Source organism: Orcinus orca, chromosome 7 (assembly GCF_937001465.1).
Source record: "Orcinus orca chromosome 7, mOrcOrc1.1, whole genome shotgun sequence".
Lineage (NCBI taxonomy): Eukaryota > Metazoa > Chordata > Mammalia > Artiodactyla > Delphinidae > Orcinus > Orcinus orca.
Window position 1 is genome coordinate 95,417,193 of NC_064565.1, and position 15,743 is coordinate 95,432,935.

Sequence of the window (15,743 nt, forward strand, 5' to 3'; positions counted from 1 at the left end):
CAATAATAAATGAGTACATGAATAAAAACAAAAGAAAAAAGGAATATAATAAATGAGTGCAAATTAATAAAGAAATATATGTATCTGTGTTCTGTAGAAACTATTACCTAAATTTTCAGATTAATATCAGTTGTTTCTATTTATTTATTAATTCAAATTTGATAAACATAGTTGCTATTCCTTTAATGCGGGCCCAAGTATTTTCATTTGGCAAAAGGGAAAATGACTCTCAAAGCTCTTATTAACTATGATTCAAAATTCAAACCCAGGTTGTATTTCTCTGTGGTTCATACTTTTTCTGCTACACTACACTATCTTTCTGTAAAAGTCACGTTTAAATTAATTTTGATGATAATAAATATTAAACAATATGTTGTAATTTTACTTGCTATTATAATAACATATACTAAGCACTGAAGTTTTGGTAGCAAATGTGTAAAGCTGATGCATGATCTCATTTAACCATCACAGGAGGTGGACAAATGGAGGCTGTTGCCCATTGTATAGATGAGAAAACAAATTTAGAGACAGTAAGGAATTTGCCTAAGTCATACAGATGATAAGTGATAGAGCTAAAACTGGAACACAGTGCTGCTTCCTCCTAAATTCTGCCCTAAAATACTGCTGTGTGATACCATACCTCATCACTCACTCCATGAGGTAATGTTTTTTGTTTACTTAGTTTTTGTGTCTCTCTTCCCCAGTGGAATATAAAAACTGTGATAGAGGGACTTGTTCTTTCTTAAAATCCCAGATCTTGGGATAGTACCTGCTACATCATAACTTAATATTTTTTAAAATGAATAAATAAATGATTTTTCCTGGTTAAGCAAAGACTGTAGATATTCTCCTTTGTGATTCAAAAGTCTAATTTAGAAATAGGTCTAATAATGGACAGAGACCCTGCAAAAATTCACTCATTTGGCTGCTTCTTTAGGGTAAAAAAAAATTGAACATTGTATCTTCATGAAATAATCAACGACTTGTCCGTGATTCTGAGTGCAGTTCTTCATCCATCTACTATTTAATAGCAGGATCTTGGGAAAGTCACTGAATGCATTTATTCTGAATAAAATTTTACCATTGAGTCATATTCATGCTACTGAATTTCTCTAAAGATCTAATGACAATTCATTAGAATATATAATGCTTTCAAAGATAAATAGTAGCAGTAAAAATGATAATAAGCTAACTTTCATCCTTGTCTCTTCCAAACAGTGGCTGTGACTAAAAAAAAAAAAAAAAACTCTCTATTTTAATTTAAATTGTGACATGTCATTAATTGGAGTCTGTCTATGCCACTAACACTATGGCTTCTAATTCCAATATATCTCTTCTATTCCACTGTTATAAAATATAATAATTTTTCTGTATCACAACATACCCCCCAAACCCATTCAATTAGTATTCACAAAGTCATTATCATATTATTAAATGTATTAATAAATGACAATTTTATATTTTCTAGAATGTTAGAAGTATTCTGTCTCTTCTGTAGAATATGTATTTATTATTTTTAAATTATATATATGTGCATAAGACTGAGGTCGTATTTAAATATAGAATTTGGTCTTGACCACAAACAAACCAGAAGTTTCAGCACCCAGTTCATGCATTTAACTGACATCAGACATTCAGATTTGAGTCCAATTTTATTCATGTAGAAGGAAATGGCTGAGTCAAATGGGAAATTACTATTTCCTGTCACTCTGTGTCGCTACTGCTAGAGAACAATGGAAAAGAGGAAAGAAAGAAAGTAAATGAAGGTTCTGCTCATGTTATACATTTAAACCTTAAGGAAGACTTCATATCTGTGTACAGAAGAAAAGTTTATTTAACACAGAAATCTGCTCTCTTTCCAATCATGGTGAACTATGTTTCTGAACTGAGAAAGAGAGAAATTCTTTTCTCCTCTTTGCCCCTCACACTAACTGCCACTCTGCCATCAAGAAAAAAGAAAATTAAGATCCACAGACACCTCCCAATAGCTACAAAAATTAGATTTCACAATAGAATTCCCATTAGCTCCAACTGGGAATATTATGTGGGCAAGAAAAGTAATCTGGAGGACAGACAACTTAAGAGTGTAAAATTTTTTTAAAAAGTTTAATTGAGAGAATCTATTAAACTGGGCTAAAATTCATGTTGACCTTTGAGCAATGCAAGTTTTCTTAGAAATCATAAATGTTGGAATCAATCTATTTGCAAAAATATAACTGAAAGAGTCTTTATATATAGGCAGGTCTAAATTATTTTGGTTAAACATATTAGGTCATTTTTGCTCTTTGAAATATCAAATTATCTTTATTTCCATTTCTTTTCAGAGGAATTTTAAGGATGGATCAATTTATAACTTAGTCAGACAATGAATCATCTTGAAGTGTACAATGGACCACTGAAAAATGTTTTTAGAATCATCTCTTTAACTAGTTCCAATTGTAAACCACTAAAAAAGAAAGCCCTGGTAACATTACATCTGAATTAAACTGCAAATCATTAGAGCTCCAGAAGAAGATCTGACAGTAAAGAAAAATAGGCCAGCAAAGCTCCGAGGAAGGTTTCAAGATTTTGAAAAATAATGGTGGCAGATACTCAGTACTCAGGCTTTAAAAATGCAGTAACAACAACAGCAAAGTCTCAAATACTCTCCTTAGAAAGAAGTCAGAAGATAAAATCTATGCAGTAAAAGGAAGTTAAACCCACTTTAACCTTTCTACCTTGAGATTGAGAAGTTAGAATTTTCTCTTTGCTCCTCCCCGGTAATAGACTATCTATTCAAAAATTACCCTGACCTCAGCTCTTTGCCAATTCACTTCTGGTTTCACATGTTCAACATTACAAACAATTCGATTTCCTAACATGAAAATTAGAGGTAACAATAATAGCACATGTAGAACAGCAGCTTAGGAACCTGTGTAGGAAAGCACGTGAAGATAGGAGACAAGTTCCTTCTTCCAAAAAGTAGAAATATTAAACATGAGATGACCTCCTCCTACCCTCAGTGTGGTGTAAGAACAAATGTTAAATCTTTCATACTTGAGATTTTAAAATTGAGTAGTTTTGAAATGACATCATGAGGGTGTTCTAACTATGAATGTATGTGTCTTTCCTTATTGTTTTCACCTCAGGTATTATCCAAAATTATAACATGTGGTGGACACTCTTACTCTATGCTAAGCAGTATTTTTAGCACAAGTATTACCTTATTCTCATAACTGCTCTATGAAGTGAGTACTATTATTATGCTCATTTTCAGGGGGCACAGAGAGATTAACTAACTTGTCAAGGGCCACACAGCTGATAACTGAGGCAGCTGGGATTTGGACCCATTCAGTCTGGTTCTAGAATCTGTATGCTTAACACAAACTAGCACCAAACTATACATTTTAAATTCTTAATTTATAGTGTCACTTGTGAACAGTATCAATACTGCATGGTAGCTCACAGAATAGTTTTGAGCTTGCTTTATCATAATATTTTATATGTAAAACATCAATTAAAAAAAATTCTCACATAATTAAATGAATATCTAGCACTTGATCCTGAAAATGTGACACAGACTTTCACGATAAAGCAATAAAAAATTTCCATGAAGACAATAAAAAGTATTATTCATGATGGAATCTTCTCTTTTATGGGCATGATGATGAGACACAATTACAGATGAAATGTCACACTCCTCCACTCCTCAAATTCAGGAGGAGTGCAAGTGACTATAAGCTGCAGTGGTGCATATATTTGGAGAGGAAAGGGTGAAGAATGGTTTAAAGACCTGGCTCAGGAGGCATCAGAGTTACGGATACAGAATCCAGGCATTTCAACCTACTGCTGTGTCCTTTAGGACTTAAGTTCCTCCATTTTCCTGATCTATAAACTGGGAGAATAATGGGTCATACCTGCTAGAGTTTCAGTAAAGATTACATAATACAAAATATATAAAGCACCAAGCAGATGCCTGTTGTGTAAGACACGCTTTACCTACATGGTAAAGCCATTTCATGTACCATGAAATTCCTTCACTAAACTCACATACACTTCTCAGAATCTGCCAAGTTGTCTTTTCAAAACTGCTTGCCCAACTTGTTAGCAACAACTCTGAAAGAAGGAATTCTCACAACTATCTTCTATCCTGGATTCATAAAGCCCCAGGAAGGCATATGGTATTATACAAACATTAAATAATAATACGTTCTGCTCTGCTTACCAAATTAAATCAAGTTCTAAATGCAGCACATGCAGAGTGAAAATGGCTGCGGATAAGAAGAAATTTTGGTGTTGAAATTTGTGTTTCTGTTACATAAAATGTTGTAGAATGATGTACCAATGGAAGAATGGAAGGAAAACTTGGAATATGGATGAAATTTTAAAAAAATACTTTCTTCTTTATATATAAAAACATAGATTAGTGGTTATAATATTTATTTACTCGCTGTGTGAATTTAATCATGTAACAGATTCTCTGTGACTGACTTTATCTGTGAAATGGACACACTAATGATACTTACCTTATAGGTTTGTGATGAGAAAAATTAACTAATGAATAAAATATACAGAGTAGCGGCTTACACAGAGTAAGTGCTTGATGTTAGCCATAATTATTATTTCTTCTACTTATGTTACACTTTCCACAGGCATTTTATAACGCAAGTATAAGCTGGTTATTTTATAGCATCATATCTCCCCTTCTACCGGTTTTGTCAATAAATAAAAGGGATGCAGCCGAAATGAAAGTGGGTATTGGAGTAATTGTGATGGTGATATCTCACTTTCATAAATTCTCTCAGTGAGAACTGGAAGTAAAGAAAAAGAAGCCTCTAACTTACTGAAATAATTATTTGCAAAATACCTGTGTTGACTCAGACCAAATTACTCATATTCTACAGACATTTCTGAAACAATTCTCTACTTTGAGGCTTTTGACCTATAGCTAATAAAAGAAGATTGTTTTTAAATACTCCATGATCTAGGAGCTGAGCCAGGGATTTTACATGAGCTATTTTATTTAATCTTTGCAAATCACTATGAGGAAGTTTATTAGTTTTCTATTGCTATAACTCCTTACCACAAATGCAGTGGCTTAAAACAATACAAATTAATTTTCTTGCAGGTCTGGACATCAGAAGTCAAAAATCAGTTTCTAAACTGGACTAAAATCAAGGTGTTGGCAGGCCTGCTTTCCTTCTGGAGATTCTAGGGGAGAACTTGTTTCCCTGCCTTTTCTAGCTTCTAGAGGTCGACTGTATTCTTCAGCTTGTGTCCCCCTTTCTCCATCTTCAAGGCATATCACTCCAACTCTGCTTCCGTTTTTATATCTTCTCTCTCTTACTTTGATTCTTCTGCTTCCCACTTATGTGGATCCTCGGATTACACTGGCCCACTTGGATGATCCAGGATAATATCATCTCCCCATCTCAAGATCTTTAATTTAATCACATCCTCACGATGCCTTTTAACATATAAATTAACATGCTCACAGAAGATGGGGATAGGACATAACATTTTGAAGGCAGGGGATTATTTTTCAGCCTACTGCAGGTAGACAGTATTATACTCATTTTGTGAATGAAGAAAAATGTAATAATTATTAACTCCATTAATACACTGAGAAACAAAAATTCAAAGACGTTGAATAACTTACTCAAATTCACAAAACCAAAACGTGGGCACTGGCATACTAATGTAGGTCCTTTTGACCCTAAAGCTGTTTCCACTACACAATTCTCTCCCCAAAGTAGGAAAACAAGATAAAGGAAGGACTCCCTCCTTAAGGGTAAATTTTTTTTTCATTTTCTTTATGAGTTAAATATATTTATTAAATATATATTGAATAGCTACCTACATGTAAGACCCAATTTTAAGTGCTGGGAAAAAATATGAATCAGACCAAATCAGTAACTACTAGGTAATCTCATATCTTCCCATATATTTGAATACTTATAATTCTTAAATCTATATCTACAATCCTGACCAAATTCAACTACCTAATTGATAGCTCCATTTTTATGTTCAATAAACCCTGTCCATTTGCCATGTCTGGAACTGAACTAGCCTTCTCCACCTCAGGCAACAGCACCACCATATTTCCCTCCCTCAGCATCCTCTAATTGATAATCAAATACCTAAACTGTCTCAAAAATGTTTCATAATTTCATTAACTTCTTATTTTCATTACTCCCAGACTTCTAACTGGTATCTTCATTTCCATTCTTGCATTGCCCCAATCTAATTTCCATACATAAATTGGTATGATCTCTTTAGAAAATAAATTAGATTATATCATGTCCAGGGCAAAATACTTCAATATCCACTGCATTTATAATCAAATCCAAATTTTTCATGCTACACAGTGTTACCACATACCTTGCTCTGTTTAGGACATTTGTGTGCCTGTTGTCCCGGCATAACTAGTAATAGAGCCTCCTTTCACTCTTAAACTTGTTCATTTCGATGACAAATTACATGGTCACCATATATATAGGGCTCTGTGTTATCTTTCCTCTGCCTAAGTTTCTTCCCATAGCCAAAGTCTCTCTCGGGACTCAGTGAGGTCTGTCCTTAAGTCTCCCCTGTAATTATTTTTCTTCAAAATCTAAACCAAAGTGTTTAATCCTGTATCTAGTTGTTTTATTTGTTGAATGTTCATTCTTACCATTAGACACCTCAGTCTACATAGTACCTGGCACATGGTAGGTGTCCACACATATTTATTAAAAGATTAATGACTAAACAAATATGCCATATAGTCAGAGAGTTATATAAACACGCAGTATAACATTTAAATAATACAATACAAACTAACACAGAAGAGAAGGAAGTTACTTCTCTTTAAAGAGAAAAGAGTTTGACTTCACAAGGGGAGGAAGCCCAATCAGTGTTGATGGATCAAAAACATCATGCTACGTGAATCAAGAAGCTATGAGAAAAGATTTCTAAGCAGAAGGAATGTCATTTACAAAGGCAAAAAGATTTTAAAACAGTGTGATTATTCAGGGAACTCAAAGTAGCTTCTATTATTAGAGTGTACAGTCTTGCATAAATGATATATTAATGCCATGAATCCCTAAGGACAAAACCTAAATTATGGAGAAGACTGCAGGAAATATAGAGAAGAACTAAGAAATTCAAAACTTAGTTTTGTTTTCATTTATAGTGCTAGGATGATTTGAGAATGTCTATCGCACATTTACATTTAGCTCACCTTATAAATTATAGAAGTTCTCAGATAATTAAATCACTTTTTGAAGAGTGATATTTCAAACTTCATTACTGGAAAGAATCCTCTCCGTTGTGAGTCTGCCATGTGATATTCACAAAATTGTAATACACGGTCCATAAGGAGACTATATCAAGATTTACGGTACAGAAAGCTCAACTGGGCTTTTCCCTCAAATAATTTTTTGGGTTTGCATTTTAAGAATTTTCTCCAATTTCTTCTTTGGGTGATGTATTTTTATTCACTCTCAGATTGTAAAAAGAAATAGGCTAAAACTACTGCATTAACATTTTGGCCTTTATATTATACAAATGCTAAAATGATCAGATCTGTAGAATTTATAGAACATCAGGTCATATTTTGGTGTAAATAAGAGTGGGAATAGTGAATTAAAACTCATCCCAGACCTATTTATCTTGGTATAGAAAATTGTAATGGCTTCTTTGAACTTAAAATATGCACTCCAAAGTTGCACACTGGTGGACTACAGGATGTGAAAGCTTTGCTTGGCTCCCAGGGTGTTTCAAAAGTTTGAGCCAAGGTTTAAATTTAGAGAAAAATCCAGAATTCTGGCCCTTCCTGAAAGTTTTGAAGATCCGTTAACTCTGGTGGAAAAAAAAACATAGTCCCCAAGAAGCAAGTAAGTGTTTTCTACTTCACATAGAACCATCTCCTTCCATCACCCCAGGTACTGAAATCCACATCACTCTCCTAACATGCGTTATATGACTGAGACCTTGTGCCAGACAAAAAAACAAAAACAAAACCAGGAACCACAACAAAAAAACAACTATTAAAGACCAATCGAGAGTTATCAAAATGTCTAGAAAAATGTTTAGAATTTGATCATTTGTAATTCTGAGAATTGAACGTACATGCTATGCTAACAAAATCATCTAAAAATGGAACAACTCAAACCTTCAATCTTTTCCTTCTTGAATTTTGTTAACTAAACTATTCCTAAACAACAACAAAAACAACAAAGCCAAACAAATCCAGTATAACAATTTTTCCTCCTGACCAATAAGTTATTTGTTTTGGTATGTGGTCAATATAACACAAACATCACAGTTCAATAATCCCAAAATATATAAATAGATTATGAGATTGATCTGTGGTTTGAATGAAAATACCTCCCTATATCTTTCAATATAGCAAATATAATTTATTTTATTTAAATAGATTGAATACCCAAACTGTTCTAGATTAGGAAATATAAAGGCAGAAGTGATGGGCACTTACCTTAGCTATCTGGACACACCAATTAAGCAATAGCTGGGATCCAATGTTATCCTTGTGTTCATGGACATAATCCAACAGGCAGCCATGGGGCATAAGTTGTGTAACCAGCTGAATGGTTGGGCTTAGACACACACCCAATAACCGGACTAAGTGTGGATGGTCCATACTTGCCATGATCAGAGCTTCCTAAGAGAAAAAAATATAACACCATTGTTTAAACTCAAAGTTCTTTACCATTATAGTTATTTGCCCTGTACTAATAGTGTTGATAATAATTTTGAAAATGTACTCTCACTCAGTGGAATCAATTAAAAGTGAAAAGACATTATTGTAGCTATTATATTTCTAAAGTGGTTTAATTCAAGTGAAATTAAATGAAAACTAGACTATACAAAATGGGAAATATTATAGAATAACTGCATATAAAATAAATAGCAGTATTTTCTCTTTTGTGATATGAATAATAATAGATTTTATTTACTGCCAAGTAAGTTGAAATTGAATCCTAATTTATACTGTAGATTTTTAACCTTTGATCTTTGGTTCTAGAGTCCAATAATCTGTACAAATGCACTTACTTGTATAAGGTGGCTCAGTTACAAATAAGGCGATTCAAAGTTAACTCATTCATTATTGGCGTGGATTCAGACAGCATACACAAGTGTAATTTATAAATTATAAATATCATTATAAACAATTACAAACAATATGCCTATTGTGAATTTATGCAGAAAAATAAACATTTTAATAAGACATTTTGCTCCATAACTTTGCTTTCACTCAAATTTATTTCATTTTCAAAATTATAAGTGATGTTTATTCATAGAACCATAAAATTTGAGAGCTAGAGGCGAGATTGTACAAATTTGTATACTCCAATTTTCTCATTTCATGAAGTGAGAAAACAGTTCTAAATTCTTTTTCATAATCATAAAGGCAGCTTTGCTTAATGGAGATAGAGTGTGGACATATTATGGTTATTTAGCACATCCTAAAGTTAGCCTTCAATCAACAGTTATTTTAAGTAACTTCAGTCCAATTTGAAATTGATATGACCTTATACACACACAGAGTGGGTGACACATCCATGGCAATTTATTATCATACAGTTACCTATATGCAGGTATGAGATTGTTCATTGTACTATTCTTGAATATTTTTTGTAGCTTTGAAAAGTTTCAAACAAATATTTGAAGACAGAAAGCTATACTGAGCTTCTCTTTAAGACAGCATGGCAGATTGATATACACATTTACCTCCATTTCCTCTCAATTCTACCATTTTAACAACAGAGTAATTAATAAAAAGCCAGAAACTAATAATCAGAAATGAGGATGGAATGCTAAAAGTAGCAAGTGGCTTACTAGTAGTAACTGACTTAGCAAACGTAAGAAATCTGAAGCCTAACTTAGTAGGGGGAAAACTGAAAAGAAATCCAATTTACCCCACTTGTTTACACACCAAAGGCTCAGTAGTGTTACACCACGAACCACTATACATAAATGGAGCAGGAGGGACTGACTTCATCAGGATTTTTTCAAAGTCCATTTAGGATGCACTTAGACTACAGATCTCCTTCTCCCCTTCATCCTTAGGAGAGGCTAAACCAAAGGGATTGTGGACTGAATATCAGGCAATGGAAAGAGAAATACTCTGGTGAAAATAGTAGGATCATGTAAATTTATATATGGTGAAAGATGGGGCCACGCTCCAGTTTCTTCTCCCAAATGGAGCTGTGACTTCAAACTTCTGGAAGTTTTGTTTAAACCTCAAATTCTACATCCAGCAAAATTTGAACCAAGTGAGTAAATATACAGACATATCTGTTCTTAAAAATGATTATTGGGGTTTCCCTGGTGGCGCAGTGGTTGAGAGTCTGCCTGCCGATGCAGGGGACACGGGTTCGTGCCCCGGTCCAGGAAGATCCCACATGCCGTGGAGCGGCTGGGCCCGTGAGCCGTGACCGCTGAGCCTGCGCATCCAGAGCCTGTGCTCCGCAACGGGAGAGGCCACAACAGTGAGAGGCCTGCGTACCGCAAAAAAAAAAAATAAAAATAAATTAAAAAAAAATGATTATCTCACATTTCCTTTCTCTGTTAGATGTGCTCATTTAATAAAAGGTGGAAGGCAGTTAAAAAAGTACATTTAATTGAGGAAACAAGGAAATGACAGAAGGGATACTCCAGAATAAAGGCTATACAGAAGCCTGAGATAGTAGCCAGTCCAGACTGCAGTAGGACATATTGCTCTGGAAAAGATGATGCAAGAAGATGGAATTGATAGAAAACCTAATGAGTTTAAAATGCATTAAGAGTATACATATTTTCCTAGCCGAATCTGACCATCAAATTAGTGACAGATACACAGAAAACTAAGCAAAAGTAAAATAAAGAAATGAATTTGAGGTAAAACACAAGATACACACAAGAAAAGAAAGTCATCATAATTACTATAAAGCAGTGGTCCCTAACATTTTTAGCACCAGGGATCGTTTTCATGGAAGACAATTTTTCCATGGACCAGGGGTGGGCAGGGGGATGGCTCACAATGATTGAAGTGCATTACATTTATTGTGTGCTTTATTATTATTACATTGTAATATATAATGAATTAATTATACAACTCACCATAATGCAGAATCAGTGGGAGCCCTGAGCGTGTTTTCACTTGCCACTCACTGATAGGGTTTTGATATGAGTCTGCAGGCCATTGATTAACTATAGTCTCTGTGCAGTCAAACCTCTCTGCTAATGATAATCTGTATTTGCAGCCGCTCCCCAGTGCTAGCATCACTGCCTCAGCCCCACCTCAGATCATCAGGCATTAGATTCTCATAAGGAGCGTGCAACCCAGATCACTCACATGTGCAGTTCACAGTAGGGTTTACACTCCTGTGAGAATCTAATGCAGCCACTGACCTGTCAGGAGGCGGAGCTCAGGCAGTTATGCGAGCGATGGGGAGCAGCTGTAAATACAGATGAAGCTTCACTCGCTCACCCGCCGCTCACCTCGTGCTGTGTGGCCTGGTTCCTAACAGGCCACGGACCACTACAGGTCTGTGGCCTGGGGGTTGGGGAAATCTGCTATAAAGCACAGCTGCAGCTGGGAGTCGTTATATAAGCATAACAACATAAACATGAAACAATATAAGCAAATATCATATGACTATATTGGAAAATGAAGAAAAGGAAGATATACTTCTGCAAGGTGGTGATGGGAAGGAAGTGAAGTACATTCCTGTTGTTCACAATGAAAAGTTAGTATATGATGCATAAAACTGAAAAATCAAGAGTTGACAGTATAAGCATATTATTTAGATAGAGAGTTAAGTAAAAGAAACTGCTGAAAATTGAAAGTGATTACTTGGGCAGTGTAAAATGGGGGCAGGGAAGGAAAAGAGGGTCACTAGTGACTGCTGTCTTTCACCATTATTAGCCTTGTAGGACATTATTCACTTTTAACCTCCACTACTATTTGAGTAGTGTTGAGTTCAGCTGAGTCTAAAGATTATTCATAATTATGGGGTAAGTCTGACAGAGTATATAGATTTTACTGGATACAGCCAGGGTCTTACATGAAATATAACATTTTATTTCTTGAAGAAGGAAGGGTGGGGAAGTATGAATATGTGTCCAGAGAAGGGATAGATATAAGGCTAAACAGAAGAAATAAGCTGGTAAGCGGGTTTCAGCCTAACTCAAGGCACATTATTTTTGAGGCTTTTGTGGGCAGAAGCTGAAACTGTTGTTTTTCAGGTGTTATCCTCAGGTGGTACCAGTCAAACGGTCCCGAGGTAGGACTTCTCAGTGGCTCAGAGAAAAGAGAAGCTCCACATGGAGACCGGAGGTGGTGAGAAAAAACACTGTAGATACTACAGGGTGACTGCAGCTGGGAGACTGTTGTGTAAGATCATATGAGACACGCAGCCCTTCCCAAACTATTTGGGAAGGCTTCCACTGAAGTTGGGAGTTTCTGCACAATTAGCAAAGCCAGAAATTTGAGTTATTGCTACTAATATGGCTCTATTTGGATCCAGGAGGTGGAAACATTTTGGTTTTGCTTCCTGTATATTTCAGTCAACATTTGAAATAAAGCAAACTAACGTAATTATAAGGAGAGTACAAATAGAAATGTTAGCCAAGTTGCATTATCTATTATTTAATGTAGTATTTTATTAACTAATTAAATAGTAATTAACATTAATATTAAAAGCATAAACCAGAGGATTCCTTCACTGAATTATGACATGCACACATATAAATATACACATAGACACCAACAAATAAGCAAAACATAATTAAATTAAATATCTAACTCAATCAAGTATCAAATTAGATATTTAATTAGATATTAAATATTAGATATCTGATTAAATTAAATGTATGCTAATTGCATTCTATTTCTCTTCTGGTGGCTCTAGTTTTTCATGTCCATCAAATCGACCTAGGTTTATCACTGTAAGGGTAGCTTTCCAAGCCCCACTCCCAGATAATCAGGTCTAGAAGTAAATCAGAATCTACATTTGTAGCAAGATCCCTAGGAGAAATTACTGTAGGAAACATAGAACTTTAAGAACCCCTGGAACATCTCCATCAAATGTATGTCTCTATCATCCATTGCAAAGGAAGTAACATGCAACAGTTGTTTGATCATCATTGTAACTCTAGGAAGCAAAGGAGGCAGCCATTCTCAGCTGTAACATAAGGAAACCAAGGCTGAGCAGAATTACCGCCCCAGGTCCTATGATGTGTAGGCAGCAGGATCAGTGTTAAGACTCAGGTTTTCTGATTCTTAGTACAGTGCTATTTCTTAGGACAGTAAACGTACTGTAATTTTAAAATTTCCATTCTATCAGCACTTCGAACTGTAGATGCTTATCTTATTAACAAGAAGACAGCACCAAACACCTGACTTTAGCCATACCTGAGTGAATTGGGTCAAATTATATTGATACTTTAGCTCCTGAGGAGCAACTCAAGCAACAGATTTGCACCTACAAGTAAACTGCCATCACTTACAATATGCTTTCAGAAAAAGCCGAAGAAAATATATTTCTCTGATTTCCTGTGAGTATTATTTGGTACAGGCCATTTCCTATGATATAGAACACGGTGAAATTTAAGGTAAAAGAAAGATTTTAAGGTTATTTCAGGCCTTCTTTTTCAGGACGAAATACATAAACAATTTTTTTTCTTTTACAACTCAAGGAGTAATGATATTTCCATTCTAAATATGCATGTGAAAAGTTTACATCAGAAGAGTGTAAAAAAGTCCCATGAAAGTTCTCTTTTAAAAAATCTATTTGTAACTCCTGGCAAAAAAGCTGGGGTTGTATTAAGGAAAATTGCTCATCACACTACAAAGAGTATTTGAAACCAAATTGCAGAGTATTTGCATAACAGTTCTCGTTTTTTGAGAAAGAAAAGATGAACACGACGATACTAATTGTAGGTTTTATTTTTTCATAAAGGAAATAGCAGATGGCTTTTTTGGGGGATAGGGGAAGAAATAAAGAGAAGAGAATGTGGATTCATTTAGAGTGATGAGTAGGATGGAAAGGGAAAAAAAATCAATATTTTAATAATGGAGTGTTAGGTTTCAATAAATTACTCTATGTTAAAATTAATAACGTCCTTTGTTACCTATCTCTGTGTGGGGCCTATGGAAGCAATTTTGGAATCTTTGCTGCTGTCACTAGAAAATGTCACCAAAGGCCACTGGAATACATACAAGTTGACAGGTATATTATCTAGTTTTCCAGAAATGAAATTATTTTCTGTCTTTGTTTTCCCTTTTGCTTTACAAAATTTTTCTTGTAGGTGAATTAAATAGTTTTCTCATTGGACAGAGAGGAAGGCTGTAACAGGTGCTATACTGAAAACTCTAAAGCAGAAACATTTTTCTTTACAATGAGTTCTGGTTTCAATAAGGACATTTTTTTTTAACTATCAAGGGATGACCAGGGCATAGATAAAAAGCTCTGCAGCATGTGTGCCATTATTCTCTAGCCTATGCTATTTGTACCTCTATTTCATTCTGAAGGAAAGACATTTCTGTACAATAATAAAAGCGAGCAATACCATTTGTCACACTAAGGCATCATTTTGCCCAGCCTTCAGATGTTAAACCTTGCCACTTAAGCTTGTTTTCTCACTCATGCTGTTAGTAGTTTCACAAAAAGAAAACAAAAAACAAAAAACATATGGTCATTGAAAACTTATGGGCTATTCTGTTTTTGAAAAATGTTAACTTCAGCCCAACTTTCACTGTTTCATTATGTCTATGGACCATTAATTCAATACCCTCCAGGTGAAAATGGGGAAAATCTCATTGCCTCAGGGATAAGGAAGATAAAAAAAGGGGGATAGAGAAAAAGAAAGGATAAACAATTAACACAGGCATATAAAATTGTGCTTAATGAAACTGTCGGCAGACTTGTGAATGCTTAAAACAAATGCCTCTCCTAAAGATAGTGGGGGTGATGATGATGAAGAGAACAAAGAAGATATTAGTGATGGCAGTGATGAAAAATGAGATAAAATTATTGGTCCATAATAATGTTTTACAAATGTGTTTTGCTGCAGATGGTACCCAGATAATAAAATAAATGAAATCTGCATCTGTTCCCTCATGTCTAGAATAAATAATAATTCACTAGTGCAAGTAGGTGAGCAGTAATTAGACTGAATTAATATGCCATCAGTTTAAGTGTGTCTACATTGCTCAGTGGCACTCCTTTCCAATCCCTGGTATCATTTTTGTGAACTTGAACAATCAAATTAGGATCCTTCTAACTTTTGGAGTCAGCAGTTTTCCATCTCTGTTCTCCATCATTCACCCATTTGCTGGCTGAATTTTAGATCTACATATTACTTAACAATGCTACACAATTAAGACCTTTGTGAATAATTTTATACAAGGTAGAATTTTACTTTCTGACTGTCTTTTCTATCTTCCCCCTACCCCTAGTTATACTGAATTTCCCTCTATCCTTATTATATTTTCCTATCCTATGGTATACATGTATTCACTTAAAATATTTATTGAGGACCTGCTATGTGCCTAGCACTGTGATTGAAGCTTCTCTATCCTCATGAATCTTTCATTCTCCTGGGAGAGGCAACACAATATACAGAAAAACCAAATAAATATAAAACAGATGTATAAATAAGTATAAATTGCATTAAGGGTTATGAAGAAAATAGAGTATTGCAATAGATAATAAAATGGTGGTGGCAGAGCTATTTTAGATAAGGGTAGTCAAAAAATGTGCCCTGAGATCAGAATT

General features: G+C 34.7%; 1 protein-coding gene across 1 annotated transcript in view; it reads right to left on the reverse strand.

The window, feature by feature from the left end:
• The window catches only part of ERBB4 (erb-b2 receptor tyrosine kinase 4), a 310,925-nt gene that overhangs the window by 161,726 nt on the left and 133,456 nt on the right, over positions 1-15,743 (reverse strand). Inside the window, exon 15 of the mRNA XM_049712234.1 lies at positions 8,456-8,641. Coding sequence (XP_049568191.1) covers positions 8,456-8,641 — 186 coding nt within the window. The remainder of the gene's footprint in view (positions 1-8,455; positions 8,642-15,743) is intronic.